Raw genomic sequence first — 14,975 nt, 5'->3', positions numbered from 1 at the left:
CTCACAGGTCGCATAGGAAGTCAGAAGACAGCCAGGATAAGAACTCAGGAGTCTTGACCTCAGTCCAGAGCTCTTTTCCTTCCATCACACTTAACTGTGCTAAAGACACTTGTACCTTTTCTAGTTAGGAGGTCATTGTCATTTGCCTGGAGGTGACTTCAAAGGAATCAGTATGATGTATGTTCTCTCTGCTCCCATGCCAATCCTCACCTCCACCCCCTTTCTGCTGCTGCAGGTATCACAGAGGCTGTCCTAGGATGTGGCCATTCTCAGAGCCATATCTTTAATGGCCACCTCAGGGAGGAAGTGGACTGGAAGTGGTACCAGCAGAGACAGTCATGAGCAAGAGTGCATAATTGGGTAACACAAGGACAAGTGGGATTTGGCACAGGCAAACTTCAGGCAAAGCATGTTGGGAGAGGCCCACTTAATTCGCAGAGACACTCAGAATTAGTTGTAAATTCTCTGGGAAGAGATCAAGGCAGCGGCATAAACAGTTCAATTAGACTGTCGGCTCAATGCTCAATGTGTGGTAATGGTCAAAACACAGCCTTTAATCTAGATATAGAGGATTATCTTTCGACCCATAATGAGATTCCTAAGATTAGTTGTACCCGAGGTGGAGAGAATAGAGCTGGCTCAGTGACACAAGGACAGGCTTGCATTCCAGCATGACTGGGACTCTTGTGGAAGGGGGCTACCTGGATGCCACAACCTTCTTGGAACCCCCTTCGGATGCTGGGAAGACAGGCATAAATCTCATTCTGCTTCCTCTGCTTTAGAGACATAGCATGGGAACAGAACACCAGAACACACTTGCTTCAAAAACTTTCAAAAAAAGTCTGATATGCTCCCACCTCCAGATCAAAGTTAATAGCCACTAGCACCGGGTCCATGGCAGAGATGTCAAGCTTTAGCTCTCTGTCTTTCTACTCTTCGTGATCGCCCACTCACATTTACTTGTTCACCTGAACAAATATTCATCATGTGACTACTAGGTGTCCTAGACACTGGAGATATGCAGTGAACAAAAGCAAAGATCCCTTTCCCATTGTGGGGCAAGAAAAGGAATAAACAGACAAACAAAAAATAAGTAAAATATGCTGTGCATGAGATGGAGTTGAATGATACTCAGAAAAATAAACCAGGGAAGGATAGGAAGTGTTGAGTGGGGAAACAATTCTAGAAATGGTACCCAGGGGAGGCCTCACTGAGTGTGTGATGTTTAAATACAGACCTGAAGGGAAGGAAGGATGACCCATGGGGACAGCTGGGAGAAAGCATTCTAGGCAGAGGAGATGTAGTAGGAAGGTTCCAAGGTGAGAGTGTTCAACAAACACCAGGAAGAGGCAGCCTGATTGGAGCAGGAGAGAGGACAGTACAAAATGAAGTCAGGAATTTGGGGGGACTAGGTCATGTAAGGCCTTATGGGCTACTATAAGAATTTTGGCATTTACTTTTAGGGACATGGGGATTTAATGAGAGATTTGAGCAGAGGAGGGACATAATCAGATTCAGTTTTAATAGGATCACTGGCTGCTGTGTTGAGACAGAAGCAGGGAAATGGGTAACAGATGCCTCTGATGATCCAGGCAAGAGATGGAGTGTTGGACTGGGGCGGAAGCAGTGAAGTTGGTGAGAAGTGGTAGGATTCTGAATATTCCTTCCTGAAGGGTTGGATGGAGCAGGAATGAAAGAAGGTGTCTAGGAGGACAGAAGGTTTTGCCTCAGGTCTTCTCAGAGCACTATTGGCTCCCAAATTTATGCTTCCAGGCCAGACTTCTGCCCTGGGGCCTGGCTCACAGCAGGAGACTGACATTAACATTTGTTGGCCTGAACTGAAAGAAGTAGATGAGTCTGTTGGGTTGGTGGCATCATTTTTTCCAGGACTCTATCAATAACATAGCTACCTCCAGATACTGAAAGAAGGATGAAAAGAGCTGCCATGTCCCCAGCTTGGTCTGAAGTGAGAAATAGAGACAGGGCAGAAACAGACACAGGATCATACTCAACCCTTCCATTAAGAAAATCAGAGATGAGTGTTGGTGGGGAGGGGAGAGCTAAGAGTAAAAAATGCCAACAATGGGCATAGTGTTGGGTTTGTGATATCAAGAGACTGGGTACAAACCCCAGGTGTGTCTCTGGATTCTATCTCTTCCCTTCAGTCATTTGTTTTCCCTCTGTGAAATGGGGTGGCTGTTTCTCTGAAAGGAAAGTCTGTTTAGCTCTAACCCCCTATAGTGCCCTGAGTCCTTTCCCTGTGAGTTCCTGTCTCCTTAACCATTTGACATACTACTTCTCCAACATCGTCTTTAGGAAACTTTTCTGTTTCCTTTCAGAATGATTATTTCTGACTCTGCCCTTTAAGTTGTGTCTACACTAGTTCCCAAAGGAAAACACCCATGTGTTTTTGACTGCTTGAGGTAAATACTACCTTCGTCCAGTTACCCCATCTGTAAACTGGGAATAACACCAACTCGCAGGGCTGATGAGTAGGGTCAATTATATACAGAATGTGTTGGGGTTGAGCAGATACACAAGTGCTCTGGAAGTTTTTGGCATAATACTATAGCATTACAATAATTTTTGGCTTGCAAATTATACCCCAGCAGAGGCATCACATGGAAAAGTGGGTCTAACCCCATGGTCCGCTGAAAGTGAAATGGAAAAAATAAGTTGTGAAATATAACTTTTCTTCCTAAACCTAAACCTAAAGGCAGAGATAATTTTTCCATGTGCAACCCACATGCAGGCAACAAGTTTCCAGATCCTGAAGAAGACTTTCTTGTCCTGAGTGGCCTGGCCTGTTGCCAGGATCTGGCCACTCCTCTTTTCTGAGCCTACAGACCATTTAAATGAGAGGGGAGGGAGCCAGAGAGGGTTTGTGGTTGGTTGAAAGGAGGGGCTTACAATGAAGATGTCCTTGCCTTTTGGGTTTTCTATTTGGGCCTCTCTTGCTTACAGAATAATTGTTTACACAGCAGATACAGCAGAGGAGTGATTTAAAGGATAATTTGAGATACTTCAGTTTAGGGTTACCCAAAATAAACACCTTGGCCCAAGTCAATTTCTGGGTCTTCCAGTATCCCCTAGACACATTTCTCTCCCTCTCTCCCTCTCCCCCCGCCCCCCCCCCTCTCACCCACACACACACACACACGCACACGCACACGCACACACACAGATTATTTCCTGAGAAATGTTAAGGAGGTACATCTCAGGCAAAGAAGGGGCTGCGTAGATGGGGTTTGTGACTGTGGGAGTTATAATGGTGGGTTTAAAAAAATTAACTGGCTCATAGAGGATGACAGTCCTGTCTGACCAAAGAGGAAAAGAGCAAATGGCTTGATCCTGAAGGGACAATCTGCAGTCAATTCCATTACATCACTGTGTGCGGCTGAGTGGCCAGAGCACAGCCTTCAGAGTAAGATCCAAGTTGGAGTCCTGGTTCTGCCACTTCCCCACTGTGGCCTCAGGCAGCAAAGAGGCGACAGCTCTCAGACTGTGAATGGGACCTCCACATCCAGCATGGCCAGGGAGCCAGGGCTGTGTCCTGACCGAAAGAGGCTCTGGCCTTCCACCTGCCCTAACAGGTCCCACTTTTCCTACAGGATACGAAAAAAGAATAGACTCCCCCCAAAGCCCATCTATTCGAACATAGGTAGCAAGTGGAGACGATTAATGATTAGGGCCACTGTCCTAATAAGTCAGCCTTCTGAGGGAATTCCTCTGACTTGGGGGGTCTCAGTCCTCACACCTCAGGGTTAATAATACCCTGGGGTTTGGCGGTCAAACTCAAAGGAGCACCGGCTCTCGTGGCAGTTACCTCGTTTCCAGGCAGCTCCTCTGGCGCCTCTCAGGAGAAACTTCACTGGGCAAGCGGGCCCCCTCCCTCGGCCTCAGTTTCCTCAGTTTTGGTCAATAATCAAAGGACGATCTTAAGTTGCGAAGTAGAGACTAGTGGAGATGACATCATTTCGGCGCCACCAGACCGGGAAGTGGCAGCCAGGCCCACCTGGGTGGCCCTCCTTTGGTTCTCGGGTTGGCAGTGCACGGGGTTAAAGCCCCGACTTCCTCAGGGGTGAAAAGGGAAGCCAACGTCCGGCCTCCCCTCGGCCTGGCGCCGCGAAGGGTGCCGGGCCCCGGCTGCATCAGTCATCCCGACTGCTAACACGCTCGTTAGCATAGAGACTCCTCCGAAGATCTGGCACGCGGGGGCTGACCGGAGTCTCTGTCCCTTCCAGAAGGGGATTAGGCACCCTGTCCCCGAGGGGTCCCGGGCCGCACTTCCCTCGCGCGGATCATGCTGTACACTAGGAATGTCCGGGGATAATTAACCCCCCGTGTCCCCCCTCCAACAGTGGGGGTCCCTGAGGTGCACGGCGCGCGGGCACCCGGAGATGCGCACAAGTCTGGCCTCTGAGCGCGGTGGGCTCCTACTGGCAACCTCACGCGGCAGGCGGCGGCGGGCCGCGAGCGAGGCGGAGCCGGCAGCGCCGCGGGACCCCAGTGCCCTCAGGCGCCACCCCAGGGCTGGCGCCGAGGCGGCCGCGGGTGGCGGCGCGTGCTGAGGTGGAGAGTTGCGCCTGCTGAAGACCAGGGCACGAGGAGGGCGGGGCTTGGGCCCGCGGTCTGGCGGCCAGGCTCGTGGGGGTGGGCGGGGCGGAGCCTGCGGGGGCGGGCTGGGGGGCGGGGCGCGCGCAGGCCCGGGGAGGGCGGGGCCGCGGCGCGGGGCGGGCTCTGGCGGCCGGGGTGTCACACACGCGGCGGTTCGGGAGGCGGCGGCGGCAGCAGCGGCAGGCGCCGCCGGGACGGGCACGGGCGCGCGGCTCGGGCGGGCGCTGGCTGCCTTCCCCCGTCGCTCGTTCGCTCTCCCTCCTGCTTGCTCTCCGACTGGGGGCCGGGCTGCCCCCAGCGCTCTTGGGAAGGAAGAAGGGGGGGCTGAGGACGCCGACAAGTTCCCGTAGCAGCCGCAGATTCCGGCCCAGGCGAAGGCTGCGGTTCCGACGGGGCAGGAGCGCGCTCCGCCGCGGAGCGCACGGCCAGAGTGTACCAGACGGGGGGCGCCCGGGCCTTTCGCTCTCCTTGGGGCCGCGGGCCGGGATCCCATGAGACGCGCCCGTGAGGGGCGAGAGATCCGAAGCCGGGGAGGCGCGCGGCAGAGGCGGAGGGCGGTGCTGCAGCTGCTGGAGGCCAGGATCCGCCGGCAGGAGGCGGCGGAGAGAACTTGAACTTGGCGTCGGGAGCGGGCGCCCCGGACGCCCCCCGCCGGGGCCGGGGCGCCGAGGGACCTGGGCCGCAGCGCTGCTCTCCGAATGGCCGCGGCGGCGGACCGGGCTCCCGCGCCGCGGCCCTAGGCGGCCTCTCGCCATGGCCAAGTGGCTGAACAAGTACTTCAGCTTGGGCAACAGCAAGACCAAGAGCCCCCCGCAGCCGCCGAGGCCGGACTACCGCGAGCAGCGGCGCCGGGGCGAGCGGCCCTCGCAGCCCCCCCAGGCCGTGCCGCCAGCTCCCGCGGGCTCCTCGGCGTCCTGCGGTCCGGCCGCCGCCTCCTGCTTCTCGACCTCGTCGGGATCGCTGCCCGACGACAGCGGCAGCACGAGCGACCTCATCCGCGCCTACCGCGCACAGAAGGAGCGCGACTTTGAGGACCCCTACAACGGGCCTGGCTCTTCGCTGCGCAAACTGCGCGCCATGTGCCGCCTGGACTACTGCGGCGGCGGCGGGGAGCCGGGCGGGGGCCAGCGCGCCTTCTCAGCCTCGTCCGCGTCGGGCGCCGCAGGCTGCTGCTGTGCCTCCTCCGGCGCAGGCGCCGCCGCGTCCTCGTCTTCGTCCTCCGGCTCCCCGCACCTCTACCGCAGCAGCAGCGAGCGGCGGCCCGCCACCCCGGCCGAGGTGCGCTACATCTCGCCGAAGCACCGCCTCATCAAGGTGGAGAGCGCCGCGGGCGGTGCCGGAGACCTCCCGGGGGGTGCCTGCTCTGGCGGCCGCACCTGGAGTCCGACGGCCTGCGGTGGCAAGAAACTGCTCAACAAGTGTGCCGCCTCGGCCGCGGAGGAGAGCGGGGCCGGTAAAAAGGACAAGGTAAGGCGTCCCTTGGTCTCACCCCTGGTTCCTGAGACACGGTGCGCGTGGGGAAACTGAGGCAACGCTCTGGTTCCTACATCAGCTTGGGGCTAGGACCCTGAGGTCAGGGATCCCACGCTGCTTCCCAGTTCTGCCCCCTCGCACGCGCTTAATCCTGGATCCTCGGCCTCCTGACACAGTCTCTTTAGCTGCTGTTCCTAGAACGTCCCCTCTCTGGGCCCACAGCCAGGTGCTCCCTTCGGAAGTAGTCTGACAGGAGCATCCTACCAACCTAGACCAAGAAAGACAGCCAGCCCTTCCATCCCCCGAGGACTGAAGTCTGAAAGTCAGAGCTGGCACGGATTTAGAGGAGAATTTATTCTTCTTTACCCCGTCCCCCCATTCTGTGGATGGGAAACTGAGGTCCAGAGCTGGGAAGGGACTCGCCCGATATTACACAGCACTCTTGGTGGCAGATCCGGACCGGCTGTCTTTAAACGTGCATCTGTAAATTCCTCTAAAAGCCCTGCCCTGCCCCACCCCTCGCGCCAGGTTGCCAAATCCGAGCGGCCTTTTGTACTGGAGCTGCACCGGGAACCCCCACGCGTGCTTTTCCGGTTGAAATGTGCTGCCTCCAGGATCTCTCCACTTCGACCAGTCAGTTGCTCCCGCCGTGCACAGAAGGGGGTCCGGTCCGTCAATCCGTCCGGCTGGAAGGAGACTCACCCCTCCACTCCTCACCTCTTCCTTATCCCACCCCCACCCCCACCCCCTACTGTACCGGGAATGTAGGGGATGAGTTTATGACAACCCCCCTCCCACCACACACACACATATTAGGCCATTTTGATCCCTCTCTTTGAAGCAGACCAGTTACAGCCAAACTGGGCCCCCACTCCTCCTCCTTCACACTCCTGTGACACCCTCCCTTCCCCATAAAATACTTGTTCTGCCTACTTATGGTGGAAGGCAGTGTTTTGATTATATCTGAGGCCCAGTGCCCTGCGATGTCTGTCAGGCTGACGTCCCTCTTGTTCTCCTCATCACCCCCACATTTTCCCAAAGGTAAACTTTTGCCCAGGCGTGGGCTGGGGAAGACTGATAGAGAGTCTGAGTTCCTTTTAGGACTGGATGTCCAGACAGAAGGGAGACAGGCTCCTACCTGCCAGCTGGTGCTTGGAAAGGGATCTTTTTGTTTTCCAAGCGGGAGGACTAAAGGGATCCCCCTCTTTTAATTTCTCTGCTTGGCTTCTCTCTGAGGCCCCAGGTCCTGAGAGTCTCCCCTCTCATCTGGGTCTGCTAAAGGGTGGGCAGTCAGTGGAGGATCCCACCTACCTCTGGGACCAGTTAGGGGGCACACTTCTGAAGCATGAACTCTGGGCTTCCTACAAGAAGCTGGGAGCCAGGTGGTTCCCCCAGGTGCTGCCTTGGAGGAAGGGGAGGTTTCTCTGGGAGCCTCCAGGATCAAAGGCTTATGGCTGATCTGTGAGGGAAACACCAAAGAGGCTCTCTGCTGCCTTACGTATGGCTCAGGCTTGGCTAGGTGCTGGCTTGGGAGACTCTGAAGTTCCCGGGTATTATGGTTGGTTTGAGCAAGGCCCCACCAGTGAAGGTAGAGAGATTCCCAGTTAATGGTGCTGACCTTCTGTGTCCCCTGTGTTATTCCATGACCACCTCCCAGGCGGGCAAATCCTTCTCTCTCACTGCTTGTGGTTCTGCTGCTTGCTAAAGTTTTCTTTAATGGCTTTCAAAACTTTAGTAGGCATTTTCTTTCCTAATTACAATTAAGACTATTTCAAATACTGAGGGAGGGATAATGTGTTTTATAGCTGGAATGTCAAATGTGTTTAAGAGTTGGCTTCGTTCACCATCATGTTATTTTATGGGTCTTTTCTGTGCCCTCCTCTATTGGGTGCTGGAGCAGCCCCCCTTGAATTTTATGGCCCAGGCTGCAGTGCTAATGATGAGTTCTGTGATGGGAGTGCTGTTACAGCAGGGGGTGAAGTGGAGGTGGTCAGGGAGGGCCATTGTGGGGGAGGGGTGGTGACGATGGCTGGCTGCCGAGAGCTTGGCACTTTAGGGGATGCCTTTGTGGCTGGTATCGAGAGGTTAGAGTTGTGCAGGACCCCAGAGGGGCATCAGGACCCAGGTTAGGAAGGACCTTGTAAGCTAAGCACAGTGAGGACCAGTGAAGGGATTTAGCTGCTAAGGGAGGTTAGCAGATTATTTTTTTTTTATCTCTCTTCACTGCATTTCACCTACTAGGTTGTGACTTTGAGACCTTTGATCTTTTAAGAAATTGTTCTGATCCAGAGACAGGAATCACAGCTACCAGATGTTCTTTTTAACCAGGAAGAGGGGAGGCAACCACAGAGGACCACACTACACAGTGGTTCTCAAACCAGAACTTGCAGAGCTCTCTAAAACACTGATTCATCAAGCCTGCCGTGGGTCCTGAGAATGTGCATTTCTAACAGGTTCCCAGGTGATCTTTGCTGCTGATCCTGGTATCACACTTTTGAGGACCACTGATGTAAAGTGGCTTCTCCTTAATGCTCCCCCTGGATCTTCTGATTGGAACTGCTTTGGGATGCAGAGACTCTAGATCCCCTCATCTCTGCCCTCTGTGTGGGGTTGTCTCCTCATCTGGGGCCACCACCCATTCCTGGTCAGGCAGTCAGATCGCAGCCTGGTTTTGGCATTATTTTCAGCCAGACAGCTTTTGGAAGCCCGGGCGTACTATAGATCACCCCTGAACACCTCGGAGCCTTCCTTCTGCCTCTCACACATGGATCCAGGAAACCCCACTTCTGGTACCCCATTTAATCTCAGGCCCAGCTTCCTTCTATCAGTTGTTGGGGATAGGACAAGAACCCATAAGGCTGTTGAATGCCTCCCCACCCCCCACCCTGTCTGCCAGGCCCTATGTTTGTTTTTAACATCAGGCCTCAGTTGGGAGTTACTGTGGTGTGAAGTAGAAGCTGTTGGTCCACAGATCCTCCTTTTTGGTGCCTCCTGTGCCACCTCCCACCATAGGGGTTCCACCTCTTGCCTCCCTCAGTACCAGAGCCTCTCTGTATCACACACTTAGGCGTCGTTTTATTCTCCCAGTGAGTTCTGTAGTGCGCGCGCGCGTGCGCGCACACACACACACACACACACACACACACACACACCCCAAGCATCCAGTCTTGGGTGTTTTCCCTTTTAGAATCATGTGGAAGAGGGGAAGGAGTGACAGCTACAGAAGACTTGTCAGTAATTTCTATCATAAGTCTCTGGAGGAGATTGTCATACACTGTCTTCATCATTTGTTTCCCCGGGGTTTGTCTTGGGGAATTTCTTGAGGTCTTTACCTAGGAGGCAGCTTTGAGCTGGATCTAGAGATGGAACTGGGATTTTCTGTGCAGGGGAAGAGGTGACTGCATCCTGCATCACTTCTGTGTCAGTGCTGTGTATACGTGTGTGTGTAAGTTTGCATATGTAAATGTGTGTGAGTATATGTGTGTACCTGTTCATACAGAATCTCAGCATGGAGTATGTTCCTGAAAACCAAAGCTTTCTTGCAGTGGGCCTCCCTTAGTGAATGGGAGATGACGTCAAGTAGGCGGGAGCTGAGTTTGGACCCCGCAGGGAGTCCTTGAAACTGGTGAGCCAGGAAAGGGACAGACTCAGAACTATGATTGAGCTGTCACAGTGGGGGGTGGGGGTGGGGTGGGAATGGGATCAGAGTTGAGGGACAGTTATAGTCCAGGTAAGAGGCTGAGAGAACCTGAGCTCCCCGGAAAAGAAAATGAAACTTTAATAGATAGAAATATTATTCCTTCATGTTGTCTTTATTAAAAACTAACAATGACAAAAGAAGCCAGTAACTTGGTAGATCTCCCTTTGTGCAGCCAAACAGGTCTCATCTCGTATGTTTTCTGCTGAAGTCTTGTTTCTTTTATCATAATTAAGTAAATGTTTCCACCACAACTGAGAAAGTCAAGATGCATGATGACATCAGTTTCCCAAGTTTTAAATACATGCTAATGTGTACCAACACTTTATATTTTGTCAGCATCCACAGGGTTGAGTTAAATAACACGTTTTCTAAAGAATAATATCATGTCTAACCGTTTTTTTGTTTGTTTTTTGTTTTTAAGATTCAGCAAACAGTTTCTGAATGGCCTGCTAGACAAGGGATATTCAGAGAATAAATGGTGGTCAGCTTTCCAAGAAGGAAGCTTCTCAGTTTGCAATTGAATACCAGCTTTGCAAAGGTCTAGTCTGGGAGACAAATACAGCTAGAGAGACCTGAGGAATGCCAAGACAGAAGTGTGTGCAAGGGACTGGTAGGGCCTCAAGTTATGGGAAGTCAAAGAGAGCTTTCAGGAGGAGGAGGAGGTGATATTTGAGCTGACTCTGGAAGGATGAGTGGGAATTTCCTAGGCCAGGAACTGGGGAGGAGGGCTGTCCATGCAGAAGGGACAGGGCAGCTTGTGCCAGGGTCTGAAGGCTTGGGAAAGAATGGTTAGAGGCTCAGCAGGGCAGGTATTATGGGGGATTGCAGAGGGGGTTAGAGCCACAAAGGGAAGAGGGTCTTTCATGTGCCTTGCTGGGGAGTTGCAACTTGTTTTTTGGGGTTTTTTCACACGAAATCATTGATGTGTGGCTTGACTGAAGCCAGAGTCAAACATAAGTTGTCAGTTTCCATTTTGGTTAACAAAAGGTAAGAGCCAAAGTTAGTGTCTGTGGTTTGGCTTGGGATATTCTTTTCTTTTTCTTTTTAATTTTTTTTAATGTTTATTTTTTATTTTAGTTTTGAGAGAGAGATTGAGCGTGAGCAGGGGAGTGCAGAGAGAGGGAGACACAGAATCTGAAGCAGGCTCCAGGCTTTGAATTGTCAGCCCAGAGCCCGACGTGGGGCTCAAACTCAAGAACCTGCAAGATCATGACCTGAGCCCAAGTTGATCGCTTAACCGACTGAGCCACCCACGTATCCTGAGATACTCTTTTCTTTGAAGTCCTGTCCCTTGAAAGTAGTGTGAGAGAGATGTTGCATATCAAACCCATTTTTCTCCATTGAGTCCCCAGAAGAGAAATCTGTTCTCTAGGCTTTGTGCTGACCACTTAATTGGTCATTTAATCCTCACAATCACACTAGAAGAGGTTTAGATACTGTATCAGTTAGCTATTGCTGCATAACATATAACCCCAAACTCCGTGATTTTAAAACTAGGGGTTAGCAAACTTTTCTTAAAGGGCCAGAGGGTGGGTAATTTTAGGCTTGAAAGCCAGTCTCCATCACAACTGTTCAACTCTGCCCTTAGAGCTGGAAAGCAGCCATAGATGATATATAAATTAAAGGGCATAACTGTGTTTCAGTAAAATTTTGTTTACAAAAATAGGCAGCTGACCTATGGTCTGTAGTTTCCAACCCCTCCTTTAAATGATAAGCCTACTACATTCAGTTGACCAAAGCAAGATACAATGCCAGCCAGGATTCAAGGAGAGAGGAGGAGGGTCACCTGGGTGGCTCAGTCAGTTAAACGTCCCACTTGGGCTCAAGTTGTGATCTCACGGTTCCTGGTTTTGAGCCCTGTGTCGGGCTCTGTGCTGACAGCTCAGAGCCTGTAGCTGCTCCGGATTCTGTGTCTCCTTCTTTCTGTGCTCCTCTCCTACTCATGCTCTGTCTTTCTCTGTCTCTCAAAAATAAATAAATGTTAAAAAAAATTTTTTTAAAACAGAGGAGAGAGGAGGATCTGCATAATCTCATGGCAAAGGACAGGGATACAGGCAGTCCATTAACCGAGGCCTTCAATACTATCCATCTACCACAGGTAGTATTACCCTTATTTTATAGATAAAGAAACCGACGCCTCAGGGTTAATGACTTGCTTAATGTTACACAGCTACCAAGTGACAGAATCAGGATCACATCTGTGCAATCTGAATTCCAAGTTTATATGCTATTTATCAATTTGTTGTACTATTCTCTGTGATTTAAATGGAGATAGTAGGGCTCTGATATTTACTGAAATGTGCGTTGTGTGTCTCCTCCTCCCTTCACTTAATGTTCCTCTTTCTCCCCTCTGCCCTAATTTCCACCCCATTCAGTCTGGGCTTTGGTGGTCCCCAGAAGAGACCCCAGAGCTGGCTTTTCTCTCTCCCTCCCGCATCTGCCTCCGAGGTCCATAAATGAGATGTTAATGAAGCCCTTGAATTATTTTATAGAGAAATTCTGTGCGCAGAGTTGGTGCTTCTCAAGGGACAGCTGCACAAAACATGTGTCTTGTAACTGTCATGTCTTCTCAAATGAGAAACACCAAGCATTCCCTGCCTCCAAGGATTGGTGAGGCTGTATGTGCTGTTTGGGGGTGGGGGGGGGGGAATAAATAAATAAATAAAAATAACCAAAAATCTAATGGTACCTTGAACTTATCAAAAAAGGAACCTTAGTTTCCTTAAAGGAGATCAGGTGACCATCCTCTAATCTGACAATCTCGGAACAGGACTGATTTCCCCCGACTTAACCCCCTAAGACTTGACCTCATCCTCTCCCCGCCCCCAAAACATTCTGACCCATAAAATAGACGTTAAAGGGCAAATTTGAAACAGGTGTGGCTTCCTCTGGTCATTTAGCAAAGCTCAACTCGCCTGTGTCAAGCGCTCCCCTGGGCGGTTTATCTTGGGCTGACTTCTAGATCTTGTGCTGAGACAGCCAAGAGGTAGTGGCCTGTGGGAGAAGGGGGAGGTCAGGCTTGGCCCTAGAAAATAAATTGGGATGTATAACTTTGAAGCAGAGAGCTGGGATGCTGGCTGGCCCATGGCAGCACCTGTTGGCATTCTGAGCGGTGGTGGTGGGTTTCCTGCTGGATGGAGACAGGATGCAGTGGTCTCTGCCATCCTGACTTCATGACTTCTGTTTGGCCTGTGTTGACGAAGGAATTGCCATATGCAGGCCACTGTCAGGAGCTGTGTGGATACAGGGATGAACCGGGGGGTATGTGGTGCCTACCCATAAGGAGTTTATTGGTGAGGACACAGGAACCAGGTGAGAATACAGATTTATGTGGCGGAATTTATCAATAAAGTGGTATGGGTGAGCTGAGAGCCATTCTGGCACAGAGGCTATTCTGGGCAGAACCTTGATTCCTTGGAGGTGAAGGAGAAGCAGGGTGAGGACGAGAGAAGCAGAGGAATCTTGGAAGAAGAGACATTCGAGTAAAGAAAGAGTAGTCACTTCAACTGAGGGAGCTTTCCACGATAGTATTATTAGCCAGTGCGTGTACTCTGAGCCAGACAATGTTCAGTGTGCTTTATAGGCATTAACTCTTACTGTGCACCAAGTCTTCTGAGGTAGGTGCTATTGTCATTCCCATTTTACATATGAGAAAACTGAGGGACAGAGCTGTTAAATAACTTGTCTGAGGTCCTACCACCGGTGAGTGGCAGAGATGAGATTTGAAACTGGATCCAGAGTCTTTGTCTTTGGCCACTGTGCCATACCCCCTCAGGCTGCGCAGTCTCATGCCTGAATTTCCTCTGCCTTATTTGTGGCTAGACTTTATAAAAAGCCCCTCTGTTAGCCTTGTAGGAGCAATTGATTCCTACATTTATGTAAGTATTCCATAACTTAAGAGCACTTTCATACCTGTAGTTAATTTGCTTCGTAGAGTCAGTCTGTAAGGAAAATGCTATAATCCCCATTTTACAGATGGAGAAACTGAGGCTCTGGGGAGGTGTGGAGGTACTTCACAGCAGGTACTGGCTTGAGTCAGTGGCCAGGCTATGGACCTTCTGTTCTGAGCTCAGTGCCCTTTGTGCTGTGGGTGTGGAAGTGGTTTGGCCAAAGCTCCAGTCCACAGGAAGGGTGACAGCCTGATTGATTTCCGGTTCTTTCCATGTTTTGATTCTGAAATACTTTACTGAGACCATTAAGGAGCATCGACAGAGGACCTTGCTTCCACAATGGAATTTTCCTTCTCTTCCTGTTTGGTATTTTCCAGTAATATTTCTATTAATGTTTCACTTTCAGAGGCACTAGCTTCCTGAGAGTTTTTCGCTTTCTCAACTGCTGAGCCAGGAAGAATTGAATTTTCCTCTAAGTCATTCAGTTCCTTTCCATTTTCTCCAAGGGGAGCGCTCTCTGGATTTCCCATTATGCTGTAGAGGAAGGATCTTGGAGGTGGGTCCAAGATTGGAGAGAGAATTAGTCAAGGCCTTGGGGAATGACTCACACCCTGTGTTTTCCAAGCAGGACTTAAGAGTAATGGTCAAAAAGGGGCTCCCCAAGGTCCACAAGGGGAGAAGTAACTTGACAGGTGGGTGGGGGGAAGCGGATATCACTGGCCCACTGCTGGGCCTTCACTTACAGGCTGGACCTCCAGTCCTCAGCTGGACCATGAGAGCTTATATCAAGACTTTTCTCCCCATTCATTCATTCAACAGATATTGTTGACCACTGCTTATGTGCTGGGGATTGTTCTATTGAGGTACTGGGGATAAAGTGGTGAACAATACAGATAAAAATGTGTGCTCCCTGGGGTACCTGTCTGGCTCAGTCAGTAGAGCATGTCTCTTGATCCGGGATTGTAAATTTGAGCTCTACATTGTGCAAAGTGTTTACTGGAAAATGAATGAATGAATGAATGAATGAATAATAAAATCTAAAAAAAAAGTTTGTGCTCCCCTGAGTTTGCTCCCTCATGAGAGGAGTCAAGCAAATATAGTGTGTTGGGTGGAGAGTGTGAAAGGTAAAGCAGGTTAAAGAGGCTAAGGTGGGCCAGAGTTTGAGATATGGTGCAGTTTTAGATGAGTTCTCAGCTGTGCTGAGGATGTGAAGGCAGGATTCCTATGGTTTCAAGGGCAGGGCATTCCGCACAGAAAGAGCAGTCAGGGCAGGAGCCCAAGGCAGGAGCAGGACC

At 51.2% G+C, this 14,975-nt stretch overlaps 1 protein-coding gene across 1 annotated transcript in view; it reads left to right on the top strand.

The window, feature by feature from the left end:
* Positions 1–5,355: 5,355 nt before the first annotated feature.
* Positions 5,356–14,975, top strand: part of SHB (SH2 domain containing adaptor protein B) — a 135,078-nt gene continuing 125,458 nt past the window's right edge. The window contains exon 1 of the mRNA XM_047098953.1: positions 5,356–6,084. Coding sequence (XP_046954909.1) covers positions 5,371–6,084 — 714 coding nt within the window. The 5' untranslated portion in view covers positions 5,356–5,370. The remainder of the gene's footprint in view (positions 6,085–14,975) is intronic.

This window comes from Lynx rufus, unplaced genomic scaffold (genome assembly GCF_022079265.1).
Source record: "Lynx rufus isolate CCGP_SWC_20201006 ecotype Redwood Valley unplaced genomic scaffold, mLynRuf1.p SCAF_10, whole genome shotgun sequence".
Taxonomy (NCBI): Eukaryota; Metazoa; Chordata; class Mammalia; order Carnivora; family Felidae; genus Lynx; species Lynx rufus.
This window is presented reverse-complemented; position numbering and strand designations above follow the sequence as displayed.